The 20,934-nt window shown below is 43.7% G+C and overlaps 1 protein-coding gene across 2 annotated transcripts in view; it reads left to right on the top strand.

The window, feature by feature from the left end:
* Positions 1–20,934, top strand: part of LOC147901999 (uncharacterized) — a 102,365-nt gene that overhangs the window by 73,834 nt on the left and 7,597 nt on the right. For both annotated transcript variants that reach the window (XM_087374618.1, XM_087374619.1), the window contains exons 21-25: positions 6,671–6,840; positions 7,878–7,930; positions 8,421–8,497; positions 8,873–8,947; positions 9,029–9,145. In XM_087374618.1, coding sequence (XP_087230744.1) covers positions 6,671–6,840; positions 7,878–7,930; positions 8,421–8,497; positions 8,873–8,947; positions 9,029–9,145 — 492 coding nt within the window. The remainder of the gene's footprint in view (positions 1–6,670; positions 6,841–7,877; positions 7,931–8,420; positions 8,498–8,872; positions 8,948–9,028; positions 9,146–20,934) is intronic.

Genomic DNA, 20,934 nt, shown 5'->3' with positions numbered 1-20,934 from the left:
GCAATACAAATATTCCTTGTTCTCTGCTATTTCAGTCTCTTTCCTATTCCTTAGCACATTTGTAAATATAGTAAATATAGGATTTTTTACAAAGGGAGTGCCTTTGGCTTCCGCTGGACACCGCGGGGTCAGACAGCGAGACACCTCGGATGCCAAGTGGGTATTGATATTATAGCAGAGCAGTAGATCGCCCCGGTCCTTGAGAGTGTTTGGCGCAAGCTTCTCTACTGGAGCTCGATTAAACTCTCCCTAGCGGGCTGTGCCTAGTGGCAAAACAGGTCCTTGCCACAGCGTGATACATTGCCTCCTGCTAGTGTTGTCATAGAGGATGCATTGGACAGCTCTGACGATTGGTTCAGAATTTCCTTTGGGCAGGATCGGACGGCACGAGGAATACTAGAGCTTGGGTTGCTTGGCAGACGGCGATCATGCCGCAGGGATTGGGAGGCTTGGGTATCATTTGATCCGGAGATGTAGAGTAGAGCCCTCCTGGGCAAGCTAATTGTGCGTGCCCTCACCCCTGGTGCAGAGCCCTGGAAGCTCCTCTTACAGTGAGGGGTTCTTAGGAACATGCCACGCACGGGGAGGTAGTGGCAGCAATCACAGAGATGGATCTTCTCAAGGGCTCTCCTTACGGGGAAGGGTTCCCCCATGATGAGGAGCTTACGTAGGGTATGGCAGAGATTAGCAGGTGGCCTCATCCATGCTCAGCTCCATTGCAAGGAGGAGTTCGAGTGACAACTCCTCATGTGGCACCCGAAGATCAGAGATCAAGATGGATGTATGCTGGGACATCAGACTCACATTGGATGGGTACAGTGGGACATTGACCCGGCTTGCTTGGTTGGTAGATGGAGTAGATTATCCTTGGAGGCAGAGGCAAGGCTTGGAGCCTTAGCATATATGCAAGGGGCAGGGCAACGGATGAGGGAGATTGACCTTGCCATCCCTAAGTCTTGGTGGGAGGGACTCTGCACGTGGATGGTCAATTTTCTCGGACTGGGGTTTCCTTGAGGATGATGATCCAGCGAGGCAGCCATCAGCCCGGTTTCTTCAGCATAGGACCTATAGAATTGCTTCAAGCACTCATTGATAGAAACCCAGAGATGGACGGGAGTCTGGATGGGATTCATTGGCAGATGATCAGAGTTGTGGGCTGGTTGGGGAAGGAGTGGCACATTGATCCCCCGAGCATTCTAGAGTAGGATGCCTCTAGATGGCGCCTTTGGCTTTGGGAAGGTAGGTCCCTTAGGTAGGTCGAGTGGGATCTGGGAGAGTGGTTTTGGTCTTCCAGGGTGGGCCTCACGGAGCGGATGGACGAGGTGCCCTTCTTTTCTTATACCACCCGGGTTGGCAAGAGGCTCTAGATGGATACTTCGACGTGGACTCCTTCGAGGGAGAGGCATTGGGTGGCCTAGAGGGTGCCCCGAGAGGTCCGTTCCAGGTTTTGGACTCACCTTTGGTCTAGTTTGTGGCCATGGAAGATCTCCTACTTCTGGCTGGCCACCCACAGAGGTTTGCCCATACGCCCATTGTTGGAGCAGATGTGGGTGGGAGGGTCCTTACAGGATCATTTGCAAGGTTGGAGAGGTAGCTTATCAGTTGGAGCTACCCAGTATCTCCAAGATCCATGATGTTTTTCCATGTGTCTTTGCTGAAACCACATGTGGAACAGCATGTCAATGTTCTTCATGAGTTGCCACATATGGATGAGGAGGGCCACATCCTCTATGTTCTATAGCGCATCATGGATTTCAGAGACCATGTACTCCGCAACAAGGTCTACATAGAGTATCTTATCAAGTGGCGGGGACTCCTTGAGGATGAAAATTCATGGCAGCCAGAAAGCCTACTACCTGCTCCCTACGCTCTCTCACCTTCTCTCCTCCCTACTCTCCCACTATCTCTCTCTACCCCTCATCCTTCTCTCTCTCCTTCCCCTTCCCCTCTCCTTCTCCCCCATCTCTCTCTCCAGCCTGCTATTCTATCCCCCTTCCTCCAAATCTGCCCTACCCATTTTCTACAGCTACCTTGGTTGCTATCTGGTAGGATATCATTTACACCCTACGCTCAACTTGGAGCGCGGGACCCCGGACTCTAGGGCGACTGTTGTGAGGTGTGCACGTTTCTGCAAGGCTTGGCTTGCAAGAGTTTTCTACACATTCACTCCGCGAGGGATTCACTAGTTGTATAGTCCCCCTATTTGGCTGTTAGCCCCTATACCCAGAGATTCCCTAGGCAGTGAGCTGGGTTTCTTTGGAATAGGCTGGTTTCTTCTTTCAGCCTTCATCAGTTTTCCCAATACTCAGCACGTTCGGGGCTGCTGTTTTGCATGAAGGTGTTTTCGAATAGAACATTCCTTTCTTTGCAAAAAAATAAAATAAAAACTCCGGGGCTGGGCTAGGGGTTCAAACCCAACTTAGGGTTAGGGGACGGAGAAGGGAGCTGCTGTCTGAGATCTGCTGTGAACTAGATCTGACACAGATCTTTGCTCATGGTGAGTGGAGCTCTGTGCGACGAATCGCTAATCTTGAGCTGAGTAGCAAAGCCTAAGCCTAAGCGTCAAACTCCCAAGCCTGAGGTAGGGCTGGGTGAACTCCTCAGCTAGGGCTGACTGGCAAAGGGTGAGCCTAAGTGGCAAACTCCTCAGCTTGAGTGGCAAACTTTTGAGCTTGAGCTAGGACTGAGCGATGAACCCCTTTAGCGAGCGATTATCAAGCAACTTGCTAAGCTTGAGCTTAGTAGCAAAGCCTAAGCCTAAGCGACCAGCTCCCAAGCCTGAGGTAGGGCTGGGTGAACTCCTCAGCTAGGGCTGAGTGGCAAAGCGTGAGCCTTAGCAGCAAACTCCTCAGCTTGAGTGGCAAACTTTTGAGCTTGAGCTGGGACTGAGCGATGAACCCCTTCAGCGAGCGATTATCAAGCAACGATCAACAAGAGGCGGTGAACAACAAGAAGCAAGGATCAATGAGAGGTGGTGAACAGCAAGAAGTGACGATCAACAACAATCAAAGTCTGAGCAACGATCGAAGTCTCAACGACGATCAGAGAAAAGAGAAAGAGAGAGAGAGAGAGAGAGAGAGAGAGAGAGAGAGATCTATTAACGTCTGCGGGAGACCTCATGGGTCTATGGGACAAGGTACACACCAAAAAAAGTTGCAAATACATCTGGGTATCTAGAGAGTTGAGGGAGTGCTCAATGCAACTCAGCCACAATTATTTAGATGCATAACTAGCTACTAATTCTATCCTAGAAAAACGGCTTGAAAAACATCAGTCTAAGGCTGAGACTCTTTGGGTTTAGATTTCAAATCATGAATCAAGGCTTGTCCATCACAATAGACTGCCCATTTTCCAGCTTTGCGTGCATCTTTCACTCTAGGAAGTTCAACATTCCTTTGTTTGAGCTGAGTTTGAGTGAGCTCCTTAGATATCCATACCAGTGTACCTTTGAGCTTGCTTGTCTGTCGGAGAATCTTGGTTCTTCCTTCCTCTCTGTGAAATATTTGACCCCGGCCTTCTTTCGTCGCTTTTGGGAGCACATCTCCACCTCACTTCGGTTAGCCTGTCAGGAGATCTTGGACTCAGGTGTTCTTCCTCATTCCCTGAGTAGAGGTTGGATATGCTTGATTTTGAAGGGGGGAGATAGAGCAGATATTCGACAGTGGAGACCGATCACCCTTCTAGACACAGCTTACAAGATCTTGGCTAAGATCTTGAGACTGGGCTTGAGACCTCACCTTCCGGATATCATGAGACAGGGAGGAGGCATAGCCTATTGCTATTCTTCTCCTTGATTTTGAGAGAGGAGTTTGAGAGACAACTGCTCATTTGGCACTCGCAGGTCAGAGACTCGGAGGGGCGCAAATGGACTCGAAGGGGCGCATGCTTGGGCAATGGACTCATATCGGATGGGCACAGTGGGACAGTGGACTGGCCAGATCCTTTGGGACTTGGAGATGACTTCCCAGAGAGACAGAGTATCGTAGACAGGCTCTCCCTTACCTTTGAGGAGCAGGCACCAGGATACAGGAGATTGAGGAGGCGATCCCAGACTCTTGGTGGGAGGGATTACGGAGCCCTTGAACCCCCCATTGCTGGTCAGGATAGTTCTCACGGACAGTGGTACTGCTCAGGATACGCTTCTTTCGGGAGTCTCTTGGCTTCCCCTAGTCTTGCTTTTATTGAGTGGGATAGGGAGGATCTTTGTAGGCCAAGTCAAAGATGGAGGAGGAGACAGAGGTGGACTTAGAGGACTTAAAGTGAAAGAGGGTCAGGATTGTGGGCTGCATGGGCAGGATTTGGTACATCGACCCCTCCATAGTCTTATCGACCTCGGAGGGAGCAGTATGGCACTTATGGCTCTGGGAGGGCAGATCTTTATGTGACATCAAGTGGGACCTAGGGGAGTGGTTGTGGCCAGCCTGCATTGGGCAATCAGACTGGGTGGAGGAGGTCTCTTTCTTCTTGTACATACTCGTATTAGACGCCGTTTACAGCTTGAAGCAGCAGCATGGTCCCCCATGAGGGAACGTCACTGGCTAGAGCAAGATGTCCCGCGAGAGGTCATAGGCAGTAGGTCGCTTTTGGCCCTGCCTTTGGATGAGTTTGGGCATGTGGAAGATTTCTTATTTCTTCTGGTTGTTGGCGCATGGGGGCCTGCCCATTGGTCCTTCGCTAGAGCAGATGAGGACTGGGTTTGGGGTGGCCAAAAGAGGGTCTAAGGGAGGGTTCTGCAATGCTCTTCCATCTGGGCAACTTTTGGCACGTAGGAATATTGCTCTAGCTGTTTGTGGCAGATGTTTGGCTTTAGGGGAGTCTGTTCCTCATCTCCTTTGGCATCGCTCATACTCATGATTTTTAAATCTTCCTTGGGCAGCGTTTGTGAGCTCACTTTCCAAATGCTACCTTTGGAAAGTTTTTCTGAATATTTGGAATACACCCACCTAGACAGGATTTTGATCTGTTTTTTGTTTGGGTTCGCTACTGGGCACTTTGGTCTCTATGGAGGATAGAAATCATAGAGTCTTTGGTGATCCTACTTTTTCACTTTTTTCTTTCTTCAGGCACTCTCTGCAGCAATCTTTCTATGATTGCTTGCAAACTAAGTACATAGATCCTGATGTGTATCTGTCTTATACCGAGATCTTCTCGTGATGCATTTTTCCACATCCCATTTTGGAATAGTGATTCTGTAATATAAACAAAATTTTCACAAAAAAAAGAAGGGTTCTACAGTGCGTTTCCTAGTGACATTAACGAAGAGAAAGTAGGACAGATGCTCACTGCTGCCAGGTTTGGCATTGTCGGAACATGCTCTGTGACAAGGTTCTGCACTGTATTTTCTGGTTTCATCCATGAAGGGAAAGTTGGGTGTGCAAAGAAGTATTCGGACAGTTACAATCTCTTGAGATTCCTAGGGTGTTCAAGCTCACTGACCTGCCTGATGGGCAATACTGTGCAGGGAAATTGCTCAAGCATACATGACACAGTTATGGCTAAAGGATAGAGTTCTCTGCAATTTGAGAAATCGAGTCCTATGGGGAGGTAGGGGATGAAATGGGAAGTTTGGAGAGCATATGTGAGTATGGATTCACTTAGCACATCGATTCTTAGCTGCCTAGGTTCCCACAATCGTGCATGGCTGGCAAGAGCCTGCTCCAATGTTGGTTCTAAAGTCAAGTCCCCTCTTGCCCAAAGTATGCTCCTCATTCAGGCCTCAAATTGAACATGCTGCGCCTCCCATGCCCTCTTGGCAAACTGAGCTTTCATCGTCGTCAGAATTCAAAACATTTGTATGTGTAAGTCGTTGAAGTTGAATTTTACTATTTTCAAAAAAGTATTTACATTTTCAAAAAGTTAAGAGGAGACAGTATTTAGTAGACAGTATTTACATTTTCTAAATACTATCACCTAGTAGACAGTATTTAGAACCCCATATATAACAAAGATAATAGAGAATTCTCGTGCCATGTTTGGTGTGTATCTTCAAAAATGTTCTTCAAAGATAATAGAGAATTCTCGTGCCATGTTTGGTGTGTATCTTCAAGTCCCCTCTTGCCCAAAGTATGCTCCTCATTCAGGCCTCAAATTGAACATGCTGCGCCTCCCATGCCCTCTTGGCAAACTGAGCTTTCATCGTCGTCAGAATTCAAAACATTTGTATGTGTAAGTCGTTGAAGTTGAATTTTACTATTACAGTTTGATTTTCAAAAAAGTATTTACATTTTCAAAAAGTTAAGAGGAGATCAAACACGTTTACAAACTTAATCTAACGTTTGCAAACTAAATCTTTCCAAAAGTATGGTAACTATGGAGTAGATATCATGCATTTTCCCAAAGAAATACCATGGAATCACCTAGTAGACAGTATTTAGAACCCCATATGTAACAAAGATAATAGAGAATTCTCGTGCCATGTTTGGTGTGTATCTTCAAAAATGTTCACACACAGATTTCTAGTCCATTTTGCATGCATCCTTGTACTTGCATTTGTGGTACTTTCCCTTGTGTAACACATTTTTTAGCACATACAATTTGTTTGTTTGTGGACGATAATAGATTCATATATTAAAAAACATAGATTTGTATGATTAGATATAAATTCTGTCTGATATTTGTTTGGTGAAGAACACCATCAATTTTATTTGTGGTACAACCATATGTCATACAGGTTGCATGCAAAGAGCTTGTTGAGCGCCTGAGGACTGTCTGCAAACTGATGACAACCACAGATGGAAAACCAGATTGGCTAGACTTGATTTCAGCAGCTCTAGATGTTGGTGTGGACATACAAGCACGTGGCCGTGTTTACCCAGAATCTGGTCCTAATGGGCCTTTCCAGTAAGTTGATTTTGCTCACTTCCAGGACATTTTTAGTGTGGATTTCTAAGTATTGGTTTGGGAATCCTGGATGTATGGAACTGTGAGTCTACAATTTAAAATTTGAAGCTAGGCAAAGCATGGAGGATTTGCTTCCAACCTAGGGGTTCAAGCTTTCTTTTTTTTCTAATTGTTTCCTTTCTATCTGTCTTAATGGGTGTGCTGGCAGCTTACAAGGCAGCTTCTTTGAATTTACCTATGGAATCTAATGTTGTTTTGTGAGCACCATTTTTTACAAAATGCCAGGTATACTTTATCATACGGGGAAAGAGAGCAAACTACCTTCTTCTCAAAGGATCACTTTCCACAACTATTTGCTAGGGCAACCTCATACTATATCTTGTAGCTTTATCTAAATGCACATACCTCAACACCACTCATTGGATTAACATTATCTGGCATTTGAGGCTTTGCAAAGGCTCTTGTCATGCATTAGAATACGAAATTTCTAAATTGATGTCCCAGTTCAACGAGCAACTTGTGGGCAATAGAGCCATATCAACACGACTCATTGAGTTAACGCTATCTGGCATTTTGAGGCTTTACAAAGTCTGTTGTCATGCCTTATAATATAAAACTCTAAACTGATGCCCTAATTCAATGGCGCAACCTGTGGACAATAGAGGCATGATTTTGCATAGGACATAGTGACTTAAATTCTATGAGCAGGGTTTTTCCCTTCCTCTTCTAGTTTATACGAGACATATGGTTTTACTTTTTTATTTTTGAAATAGGGAGTATAAACTTTACTAGAAAGAAAGAAAGACATTTTTTTATTAATGTCTTCAAAAGGCTAAAGAATCTATGTGACTGTAAAAACCAGATACAATGAAAGCTAAGATGTGGCCCCCCTAAAAATAGGCACCCATGCCCAAGGCTGGTGTCTGAGGCAAGAAATGATACAATGCACTGTCACTATGAGAGAATACCCAAATGCACAGGACTGTAAAGAATGAAGTACTGATGCTTATTCCCTGACTAATCGGGGTTTCTTGTAGATATCTGTCATTTGGAGCAGGCGTAACTGAAGCAGAAGTAGATCTGTTGACAGGTTTGGAGATGTCTTCTTGTTCAATGCTTATGCACATACTGTTTAATTTCTATACCATAATTGTTCCAGGTCAATGTGTCAAATTGGCTGCTACTTCCTTTTCTATACTTGCACTTTCAGAAGAAGAAATGCATTAAACTGACATATGAGATTAGATATCCACAGTGAATCACAGGAAAGTTATAATATATTCAGTGCGTTTGCTTTAGTGAGGACAAATATTCTCAGAGAGAAATTGTCCTTTCTTTTCTGATACCATCACAGGCATGAGGTGGCACCACAGTCCTGGTTCTTATCGGGATTTTCATTTGCTCATACTTTTGAGTGGTATTTTACCACCGGTTTTTCATGCTCTTCATAATGTATCTATGCCCTTGATAGAAGTCTATTTCAAGAAAGGAAATGTGGAGCAGACTGGCTGAAGACTGAGAACTTGAAGAGCAGTAGATTCTCCATAAAGCTGACATCCTCGTCTGTGTTTGTCTGATAGGAGAAACACGCATTTTGAGAGCAGATCTTTTGTTGGATTGTGGAAAGAGCTTGAACCCTGCTATTGATATTGGTCAGGTAGTGTGATCTCTGTTCAGAGGGCCTTAAAACAAATTCTTTCCTTTGAATGCAGAATGTGTGCAAGATGGGCCAATATCAAGTGCATCCCACAAAAGTGGAATGATGGGTTCCTCTATCTCTCTTCCTGAGTAAAACTGTGCTCTTTAAATTTCTTCATGGAGTGTTTATTTTGTGAACTGAGAGATTTTGATAAGCAAATTGAGTGATTACATGTAAATCAATCGAAATATTTTGCACACTTAAGAAACTCTGTGGTCCTGCCTCTCCCAATGCCAATTCAATGTCTCTTAGATATTGTTGTGCCAATGCAATATAAACTGGCATTTTGGGCAACAAAGACAGGTTCTTAATTCTTTGCACAAAAAATTGCAGATGCAAGGAGCATATGTTCAGGGTCTTGGATACCATATGACAGAGGAATACGAATTCGATGCAGAAACTGGACAGGTATACACTTATTCTCAACCTTCAAGTTTTTAAAGAAAATCCAACTCATTGACATATTTTGAGTCAACTACTGCAATGCAGCTCTTATCTGATGGAACGTGGACATACAAGCCTCCCAGCTCGAAGGATATACCAATTGTTCTTAACGCAGTACTTGTACCAGATAGTACAAATCCAACAGGCTTTTTGCGGTCAAAGGTCCTATCTTCTTGCTATATGAGATCCTTCTTGTCAAGAAAAACTGAAATCTGTACCATACAACTGCTCAAAATCCTTGAATATAAGTCTTTGGTGATCCTACTTTTTCCACCTTTTTTTCCTCGAAGTTCTCTGCAGCAATCTTTCTTTGATTGTCTGCAAAGTCATTACATAGATTATAATGTATACTTGTCATATACTGAAATCTTCAGCTGATGTACTCTTGAGCTCCCCTTTTAGGCGAAGCTACTTTGTAATATAAAGCTTCAAATTTTTCACCCAAAAAAAAAAAGTATGTGTGTGTGTGTGTGTGTGAGAGAGAAGAAGAAGAAGAAGAAGAATATATTATCATCCTCTGAAGACCAAAACCGGCCTATGGGACCTGAGCAATACAATATCACAAGTACATGAAAGCTCCTCCCGAAGATGGGAGGGTGGAAAGAGAAACCACCTTCTAGGATTCAGGTGGATTCCTATGCTTGAAGAGCTTATACACAAATGTTCCTAAAGCTGAAGGTGACCCTTTATGCAGCAAATCAGCCAGTTTGTTATGTCCCTCAAGGAGGTGATTGAACTCTTCCCTAATGTGTGCATAGTGAGGGCATATCATTACCATGTGTTCTTCTGTTTCAACCATACCTTGATCACATAGTTGGCATATTCTACTCTCCCTTGGCATCTTTTTCCATCCCCCTGTTTCTATTTGCAGCTGGTGTGATCGCGAGGCTAAAGCCCTCCGTTTATGCACTGCTATAGGTGTACATATGTACTTCTGCGTTGTTGTCTCCCTTCCTGTATAAATTGACCAATATTCGGGGTTGATATATGTGCGATAGTACTCAAATTTATCTTTGTTTTCTGCTGTTTGCCATTTCCTGTGTAGTGCATTCAGCAGGTCATAATGAAAAGCCTCTTCATCAATCTCCTCTGAAGAGTAGTTTAAATACTCTTCTACTTCCCACTTCTTGAACCATTTTTTTAGGTCCTGTGCCCATCCGGATGTCAAAATCTTGCCCTTGTTTGTCTTTTGAAGCTTCTGACTTTCATTCCATGCTCTCTTTGGTAGCCTTTCATTATCCATGCACTTGACCTTTGTGATGTATCTGAGTACTCTCTTCAGAGCATGTAGCTCTATGGGTATACATCCTGTCTCTAGGAGTAACAAAGAGTATGGTGTAGTAGCCTTGATGCCCAGGTGCCTCCTAATGAAAGACTTTTGCATTTTCTCTATCTCATTCCACGTTGATGGAGATATACTCCCACCCCATACCTCTACTCCGTAGAGTACTGTCTGTATCACATATGCCCCAAAGATCATATTTCGTACTTGCCACCTTCTCGTATTGCTATTGTTGCACTCATTTTCAAATTGGAAGTATTTTGCCCATCCTGCATCAAGTCTCCGTTGCACACAGCTGTTCCATCTATTATTGGCGGGGATTTCAATACCCAAGTATTTGAATGAGTGCACTGTCTCAATGGGTTGTCCTTTATATAAGATTTGGAGGGGGCTGCTTGGCTGTATAGTCTTGACTATCATGAGTTTAGTTTTGTTGACATTAATAGCCATCCCACTCTCTGCACAAAATATGCTGAAGATATCCATCATTTTTTGCATCTTACTTTCACTATCAGTGAAAACAACCACATCATCTGCGTAAAGAAGCAACCAAATCACGAGACCTGCTAGATGAGGGCTGTATAACTCATCTTTACATGCTTCTTCATTCACCAACTCCTCAAGTCTATCAATGCATAGGCCGAACAAAGTGGGTGAGAGCGGACATCCTTGTTTTACCCCCATATTACTATAGAACTCTTGTGACATCCCATCCTTACATTTTAGTTGACATTTTACTTTCTCATAAAGTCTAAAGACAGCAAACCTTATTTCCTCGGGCACCCCTATGCATTCCATTCTCTCCCATAGCACATCCCTAGGCGCTGTATCAAATGCCTTCTTAAAGTCAATGAAACAACAGAAGAGTGGCTTCCCCTTGAGGCGGCTTTCCTCCATCAAAACTCGAAGAGTGACTAGGTGATCCACTGTACAGTGTTTTGGTCTGAAACCAGCTTGTCCCATTGCTCTTTTATTTTCTTTCTCTGCCCAAGCACTCAATTTTGCCTCTACTATTGTGCTATATAGTTTGGCTAGAGTGGAACATACCATAATTGTTCTGTAATTTGTTAATTGATTGCGGTCACCCCCTTTGTAGATTGGTTTGATCCAATTCTCTTGCCATTCTGTTGGGAAACCATGCATCAAAGCCTGATTTAGTGCCATTGCTATGTGCCTTTGCATGTGCTCATTGGTCCACTTAATGAGTTCAGCCACTAGGTGTAGAGTGTCTGCTGCCTTTCCATTTACCATTTTCTTGAGGCCATCTTGTACATCTTTCAATGAGAAAAGACCCTGAGTATTACTGCTGAGAGGTATGCTCACCATGGGCCGAGCCTTGGGATGTGTGTAGAGCTGTTGAGCATATTCCAGCATCTGTGTTTCTGTAAAATCTCCCATAATGTCATTTGACCTTTGTTTAATTCCTTTCCATGCTCTTCTAGGATGCTTGATAAAATCAATTGCATCAGTCCATTTCTTGTTCACAATATGTGCACGTCTTTTTTTACGTTAAGTGCATGGAGCTGTTTCTCAGCTGCTCTTTTCTCATCCCCCATTGGGATCCCCTTTAGTGCATTCCTAGCTGCCTTGCACTCAGCATCAAACCAAACATTGTATGGTAGCCCTTTCTTGCATTCTTTATTGCTCTTTTTGTACCCCAAAACTGACTTGGCTGTAGTGAGAATAGCATTTTTCAATTCTGTCCACCCAATTTTCTGTTTTCCCAGCAGACACGTCTCTAGAGTTTCAGCATACTCCACCTTCTTTGCCTCATTTATATGATAGTTGCATTCAACTGTTTTGCGCTCTTCTAAAGTTGCCTTGGCAAGTAATATATTAAGCTCCACATATAGTGGTGTGTGATCTGAATCAGGGGACTTTGAGCCAAGTGAGAAATTGTGAATGAGATGGCAAGCTTCCAAACCAATCAATGCATAGTCGATCACACTAGCCCCTCCACTGGCAGGGAAACAAGTAGGGGTATTTGATTTTGGGAAAAGGGCTGTGCCATTCACCACCAACATGTGCATTCCATTCATCAATTGCTCCAATGCCCTACCATGTGCATTCACTTCCTTATCCTTCGAGCATCTACACCAAATGGGGTCAATGTCTATCTCATGTTCCTTGATGTATTCTTGCTGAGTGGGATAGTGAAACTGTAGATCTCCTATCCGTGCATTGAAATCACCAATGAGCAAAACATTTCCTTTTTTGTTGAACATAGCTATATCCAAGCACAGGTCTCCAAGTGGCTGGGTTGGGTCAACCTCATGTCTTTGGTAGAAGGGAGATTCTCTATGAGGAATGTAGCACCCTGCAATGTAAAGTGGTGAGTGCATTCCTTTTACCATGATCCATATGAAGCGTTTGTGGATGTCATCTTTGGCTATGGAAATCATGTCTTGTATATGCTCCTTGTATATGCATGCTACCCCTCCTTGCCCTCGTAGGCCAACTTGCTTTTGCCAGATGGAGTGCACCACGTATCCATTAATTTTAGGAATTCTGCATATGTCCCTTTCCCAAGTCTCTGCGAGAAAAATAATGTCTGCATCATGCATAACTTCATTCAATCCAGCCCCTTTATGCCAAGGAAAACCTCTACAATTCCAAAACATGATCTTCAACTTCTTTTGGGTTCCATAGGCCGCGTGTTCCTAGAGGGCCTGTTCAGCTCCTTGCTCTTTTTTTTTGATTCGGGCCTCATACATACGTCTCCTTTCTTCTTGCTGCTTGGGGGTGCGGTCTTCTGTCACGTAGAAAGAGAGAGAGAGAGAGAGAGAGAGAGAGAGAGAGAGAGAGGACCTGCGGCCCTTGCTTCAGCCCTCCCATCAGCTCCTTAGCCTCCTTGGACAAGCCCGCCTGCCTCAGCTACCTGCTGCTCCACATCAGCGACCAAAAAACATTTGTCTGGGGCCCTCAATCCCTGCCGTACAGGCCCGCCATAGTTCCGTACAATTCCGTACAGGTGTACGGACCTGTACAAACTTTCCCGCCCTGTTCAGGCTGCTGTTGTCGGCTCATTCCCTGCTCCTGGGTGGTTGTTGTACCAGGTTTGCTCACGGTTTGCTTCCACACGCTGGTTCTAAGGATTCTCTCTTCCTCCTTTCTCTCCTTTTTGGTTCTTGGGTCTTGTGTCCTCCTTCCATCGCCAGAACCTCTCTTTTTTCTCAGATTTCTAGTTCATTTTGGAGCTTTTTCTGGTTTTTTCTCTTTTCCTTCTCCAGAACTTGTATTTTCTTCTCTCTAAATCCCTAAATATCTCTTTCCTTTTCTTCTCCTTGCAAATACCCTATTTCCTTCCTCTTTGTGGGCTGTTTTTTTCGGGACTGTTTTTTCTCTTTTATCACTTTATAGGTACCTTCTTTTTGGGTTCCATCTTCTTCAGAAGACATGGCTGAATACTCTTATGAAAAAACTTTTCAAAAGGATTGATCGGTTCAATGCAAAAAGCAAAAGCAGGCTGAGGGTCAGCATGACCCCGTGCATGATTCTGTTGAAGCACAACTGGTTTATGATGTCATGCACGAAGGATTTGCAGATACAAGGAAAGAGTGGAAAGAGTCTGTTCCATCGGTTGGTCTCATGGTTGAAGTGGATGAAACTGTCGATCTAGTTAGAGAATATGCCAAAAATGTAGTCATTTTATTTTTCCCAGGTCGGATGCCACTTGCTGCAAAGGTAGGCAAGTGGTTGACCCGAACACTGGCTGGCTCGTTTGTTCGTAAGGTACACTATGCAGCCAGAGGCTTTTTTGAGGTTATTATGGTGGATGAGATTCACAGGCAAATGCTTTTGGAACATTCACCACTCTTTTTCGGGCAGCAAATGCTGCACGTTTTGCCATGATCCCCCACAAGGGATTATCAGGCTCTAATTTGACATTGATGTTCGGTTTGGGTTGAAGTTGTAGACTTCCCGCAATGCATGGCTTCACTTTTGCCTAAAATTCCCGCAATGCATGTCACTTTTGCCTAAAATTGCAGCAACTTTAGGCAAAGTGGTTTGCCCACCGCGGCCTAACGGCAACTCTAATCGATTTTGCATTCTCTGGGATACCGATAATCCCACACCAGAGTCTTATTCAGTCACGGTGAACAATGTTGACATGAAAAGTGCATTTTATAAATTGAAATGGGGATTATTTGCAGGGGCTTGTTTTGAATGTAAAAAATTTGGGCACATGGCTTGGTAGTGTCCAATGAGTCAGCATAAAATGCCTCCTGCTACTTTGCCTGCTCAGATGCCCAATAGAAAGTTTTTTGTGAATCAGGATAAAGACAAAGCCCCAGCTAGTTCAAATAGGAGTGCTTCTCCCCTTTGCTTCCTGCTATTGAACCCTCAGCAAAAGGACCGATAACTCCAATTGATGAATGGCAAAGCCCAAGAAAAGTTATTTCTGTTCGACGACCTCCATCCCCTCGCACTTGGAATGGTGCATCTTCTAGTGGAAATTCTCTAGAGGTCAACTCAGGAATTGGAATCACATGGGCTGCAGTGACAGCTAGCAAAACCCTTTTCCCTGAAGAAGAGGTTGCTGCATTGCTGTCCAATCCTGAGGCGGATGTTTCTTCTCAGGGAAGAGGCCCTGACCTTGAGGTAGAAATGCAGGGTTGACATCCTGAAGGTTGCTGCTGTACATAATTGTTTTTTCCTATAAATATATGTAAATATGCTTGTTCATATCAAATGCCTTACCTTAAATGTTCAGGGGATGGGCGACAGTAGGAAATGGAAATCTGTGTGCCTGTATATCAATCGATTTCAGCCTGATAGAGTGGCATTACAAGAACACAATCAGCATATCTATGCAGGAAAGATAGGTCGTTACTGCGGCTATGATATCTTTTATGCCAGGGAGCACTCTTTCTCAGGTGTAATCATTCTGATTAAGCATGAGCTTCAGCCAGTTATTGCTTTAAATGACAATCAAGGCAGATGGATTATTCTTCAATGCATCATTCAAGGCGAGGTGTTTGAATTTGCTTTTGTATGTCACCTCAATCTTCTCGGGAAAGAAGTGCAATTTGGGATGCCATGCAACGATATCCATGGAGATATCATGCCTTTATATGTGGGGATTTCAATAATGCTCCGCAACAGGGTGACAATACATCAGGAAATACTCATAAGGCATACATGGTCTCAATTACTGATTCATCTTGATTGAGTTGATCTTTGGAAGGAATTGCAGCCTTTGTCACCTGGATACACTTTTCAATGTAATGCCCTTTCTTCTTACCAGGCACGTCTGGATAGCTGGTATAGTGTAGCTCCGCAACAAAATGATGATTTTACATGTAAAATATGGGTTGACAGTCACAGCTTGCTTCTGTCTGTGTACATCATTTCTCTCAACAATTTGGTTATGCACATCTTCCCTCACAGTAGGTTTTGTCTGCAAGAAATTTACTTTTACAGCATGTTTCTCCTATTAGCTCCACTACTCAAGCTTTGGAATTGGAGGAACCTTTTACAGAAAAGGAATTGTCAGATGCAATCAAATCCTGTGGTAGATGGAAATCTCGAGGATGGGATGGCCTTATAGTTGAGTTTTTTAAAGAATATTGGCCTCTTTTGAAGCATACTTTGCTGCATATGGTGAATTCTACTTGGCAAAATCAGAAAATGCCACACATGGAAGAGAGGTCTTGTTAAACTCCTTCCAAAAAAACAAATCTGTGAATCTTTGGCTAATTGGAGACCTATCACGCTTATGCCAGTCATTTACAAATTTACTACCAAAATGATTGTTGATTGAATAAAAGGCTATTTGCATGATGGATTGCATCCTGCGCAATATGGTTTTGTTCCTCGTAGGCATATCATAGACAACATTACTAATGCCTATGTTGGAATAGAATATGCCAAATATATGCAGCAAGATGGTTTGCTATTGCAAGTTGATATTGCCAAAGCTTTTAATACTGTTCAGTGGGACTTTATTTCACAAACAATGTAGGCCTTCGGATTTGGCAAAAAAATGTAGCAAGTTATCAATTGGCTATATCAAGATAGTAAAGCTGCCTGCATACTTTCAGGGGATATTTCTACAACCTGGACTCTTGGTTGTTCTGATCGGCAAGGCTGTCCCCTTAGTGCTTTACTATTTGCCATAGCCACTCATCCAATGCTTCAATATATGGACCAGATATTAGACATTGGCATGTTGCACGGATTGGAAATCCCTGGCAGCCGTAGCATGATCGCTCAAGTATATGCTGATGATTCTTTCTTTACCTCGAAAAATACTCAGAGCGATCTCTCCTTGATTATGTAGGCTCTTTCTACATATGGTTGAGCTGGTGGTCTTCATGTGAATTTTCGGAAATTCAAGCTATTGCCGTTGCATGCTAAAGACTCGCATAGTCTTTTGTGGCCTGGGGAAATTGGTCCAACTTCTTAATCGATTCGACATCTTGGCTATCCTCTAGGTTGGGGGTTTACTCCTCAACAAACTAATTGGGTGCTCACAAAGTTGAGGACAAAACTTGAATATTGGAAGCTTGCAACTTGGCCCTTACATGTTCGTTTGCGAATAACGCAATCCATTTTGATAGCATACATATAATTCTATCTCCCTGTCATCATTACCAAGGCAGATGTGATTTCCTTTATGTCTGCTATCATGGAGATTTTTTGGTGTTCAAAAAATGGCAAGAAAAGTCTCAGATTACTCTCTATGCATCGTATCTGTTCTCCAAAGATGCACGGGGGTTTGAACATACTCAATATTCAAATGCATATACTTACTCACAGGGGAAAAATGATGTTGCAGTTTATGCAAGGGGATCAGCCTTGAGCTTTCATGATCGGCTCTCTTTTGTTGCATATTGCTACTTTTGCTTTTGGGCATTGGCAGCCTACACAGTGTGATTTTCTATTCGGCTCTATTCAAGGCAAGATCAGAGGCTACCCTTTTGTCTCTCGTTTGCTTCTTGATTGGAAGCATATTTTATCCCACTTGGAATGGAATGGTAGGGATTCTGTCGGGAAATTCCTTGAGGGCTGAGAATATTTATTGGTCCAAAGTATTCCACCCTCCTTTGGCTATACAAGAACCCAGGCATTCTTATTTTATATCTTTCAAAGGTATTTCTTCTGTAGCGAATGTACTTCAGGATGATGGCACTCTTTTATCTTTCTCTACGGTGCTAGCAAGTATGGTTTGGGAGCTCATTATTGTCCTTTATGGCACAAAATTTCAGAAATGCTTCAACCTTTCTTGCCGGTATCTCGTTTGGAACTTCAGGATAGGCTTGAGGATTGGACTCCATTCTGTTTGGCATATGGATCACCCATCAAAGTGATTAGGAAAGTGGTTGCGTCTCCTTTGGCATTATAAAGTCCCTCTTTGCCAATAGCTTTTCCTCTGGCGAGTCCTACTTGGCATTTCTCCATCTGGGCAATTACTCGTGCATAGACATATTGCCCCGGCTGTTTGCCACAGATGTCTACTTTCTATTGAATCTGTGCCTCACATTTTTTGGCAGTGTCCACATACTTGTGATTTCCTCGCTCTCATTCGTCAGGGGCTTCGAGCGAGATTTCCTTCTGTTACTTTTGGCAGGTTCTTCTGGTTATTTGATTTTCATCCCGCTAGACAGGGGTTTGATTTATTTTTTGTCTGGGTGCACTACTGGGCATTTTGGACTCTATGGATGGACAGAAAGCATAGAGTCTTTGGTGATCCTACTTTTCCATCTTTCGTTTTTTTCAAACGATCTCTGCGGCAATCGTTTTATGATTGCTTTCAGACTCATTTGATTGATCATGATGTATATATGTTTTATACTAAATTTTCAGTTGAGTAGTAATTACTCTGCTTTTGGAGTAATTATGAATGTAATTATTTCACAACAATAAAATATTTCTTCTCACCAAAAAAAAAAAAAAGGTGAGAGAGAGAGAGAGAGAGAGAGAGAGGACACTGTAGGAATACACTCCACTAGATGGTGAGCACACACACAATGACCTACAAATGTACCTTTATAAAGAAAATGTGAAGTATTTATATAACTGGAATGGGGATTGATCCCCATGCTGTTGCTTATCTCACTAACTGACTCACACACTAACCTATGTACTCCATGAGACTGCAACATTAACTATTCTAACACTTTCCCTTTAATTGAATGTCTCACGTCTATGAGACATAGGTTTTCCTCTAAATGCTTGAAACTTTGCTCTTGGAAATGCCTTGGTGAATAGGACTACGAAATTGTTCTTCAAAGTGAAATTGTGGAAGGTGCAAATTTCTTCGTGTTCAATTCTTCTTGTTTGTTGTGGTCCACATACCATAAGAGCCTGCCCATAAAAAGTTGGGCCCCAAGCACCTAAGCTGACCATGCATCCCCTGTGAAAGCACCAGCAAGAGGCTACATATTAGGCTGTGGTGAGGAGGATCTGGTTGGCTACCAAGGCCCTGCCTTCTAGGGAGAGTTTGGTCGTGCTCCAATAGAGAAGCTTGCACCGCACTCTAAACTCGTGGCTATCTGCTATTCTGGTGAAATGTTTATTTCCACCTGGCAACCAAGATATCTTGTTGTTTGCCCCCGCAGAATCCACTGAAAGCCAAGGGCTGCCCCCGAGCCACAAATCTCCTTGACCTCCTCTGTCTCGTGGCAAAGAAGCCGATGGATTTGGTCATGGTGACTAGACCTCAGTGCATATAAGGCTGAGACCTCTTTGATTCATCTGTCGGCGAAGTCTAATCTTTGCATAGTGCCCTCCCCTCCAAAAAGGACCACTCCACCCTATCATAAGCCTTCTCAAAATCCAAGGGAAGGATAGCAAGAGGCTGAGACTTCTCCCTTGCCCAATATAGTACCTCCCAAAAGGTGAAGATATTGTCCAGGATGCTGCGCTCCTGAACAAAAGCTATCTGCGTGCCGCGAATAAGCGAACTACAGCCATGTCCCCCCCCTTCGAGATCAAACAAATCCAACCACAACTTGGAGACCATGAAAGAGAACTTGAGTCGAAAATTATTTGGAAGGCCAATTGAAGGGGGTTGTGGATATGCTCTGAGAAGCACCTAAAGGAGGACAGTATCAATCCATTCTGTCTGGGCACTTTTGTAGAGAGAGGGCCTCCAAAAGCTCCTCAATCTGCCTACTGATGCTTTAAGAGATCATTGTTGGGATATGGGTCCAAACTGCCTCCTAAGCTGCATGTACCTGGTGAGTGACTCCTCGGACTAAAACAAGGTCCGATAGAAGTCTGTGGGCATCTCTATAATCTCGTGAGGGTTTAGTGCATATGTCCGCTCATATCTCTCAATCTCTGCAACTATGTCCCTGCTAATTGAGGCCCAATGGTATGTAAAAACTGTATGGTCATCGTGATGTATCCACCATGCTCTGGATGATAAGAGAACTTTGCACAATGGATCTTTCTTGTAGTGGAGGTTGATGTTGGAATTATATCTATAATTCAGCAGTGACCAATGTAATATCATAAGTTAGTTAGGGGCACTTTTCCCTCTTTTAGAGGTTTTTCCCCCTAACTGCAGTTAGTTCACTAACTATGGTTAGTGACTACTAAGGTTTTGTCACTATGACAAAACCTTATCTACACTACTTTGTGTTGTACTCTTTTACACACTCTATTGAGCAACTACTGTCTTCAAGCTTACGTCTCTCTCACTCTCTCTTGCTCTCACACTCTCTATCTATCTCCATTCCTTCATTTGGTATCAGAGCCTGGTGCTCCTTGCTCCCTCAAGCTTCAACCATTGCCTCGACTTTCAGCCTCAGCAAATCTGCCCGTACAGTCCGTACGACTGTACGGATTTCTAAGACTGCCGTTCGATCTCGCCGTACGCCGTACAGCTCCGAGTTTCCGTACCTGTAGCCGTACCTCGCCGTTCGTACCTGCAGCCGTACCTCGCCGTACGCCGTACAGCTCGGAGCTCCCGTACATCGCCGTACATCGTACCTGAAGTCTGCGCGCCGTACATCGTACCTGAAAAGTCTGCGCGCCGTACATCGTACTTCGCCGTACACCGTACCTGTCGACGCAGCGCCGTACACCGTGGACAGATACCGTACGGTATCTGTCGTGGTAACCGTACCTGTCGACGCAGTACTTCCTGTACGGTGCCGTACAAACTGTACGGCATTTCCGTACAGTATTCAGTACAATCTGTACTGAATCTCAGTACAGCAGCAATTCTTCTTGGTTTTGGACAAGATATTTGCAGGTGTTTCTTGGCAGGTCATCTTTGATTTGGCAGGTGATTTTTGGCAGGCTAAGTTTGCAGACAGCCATTGTTTGGCTAAGGATTCTGCAAGAAAATTTGGGGCATTTTACAGATTGAAGCCATTGCAATCATTGGGCAAATTTGAAGCTATCACAAGAGCAAAATTGCAGATTTTTCTGAAATTTGGGGCTTTTGTATTAAAATTGCAGATTTGGGGCTTTTGGCATTTTTACCCCTTTCTGGCTGCAATTTCTAGCCACAAATTGGGGCTTTTGTCTTTGGAGAGCATTTTTTGGAGTATTCAGTATATACTGCCTTTATTGGAGTGTTTGGAACACTTTTGGCAGATTTTGGAGAGTGTTCTATGCTTGGACAGATTTCTGACAGCTCAAGTGCAGAAATCTAAGTTGCTTATACAGCCCGTGCTTGGGTGTGGTTTTTGGGAGTTGTGCATTTTATTCC

Source organism: Dipteris shenzhenensis, chromosome 5 (genome assembly GCF_047967505.1).
Source record: "Dipteris shenzhenensis isolate YYH24624 ecotype China chromosome 5, Dip_SZ_1.0, whole genome shotgun sequence".
Lineage (NCBI taxonomy): Eukaryota > Viridiplantae > Streptophyta > Polypodiopsida > Gleicheniales > Dipteridaceae > Dipteris > Dipteris shenzhenensis.
This window is presented reverse-complemented; position numbering and strand designations above follow the sequence as displayed.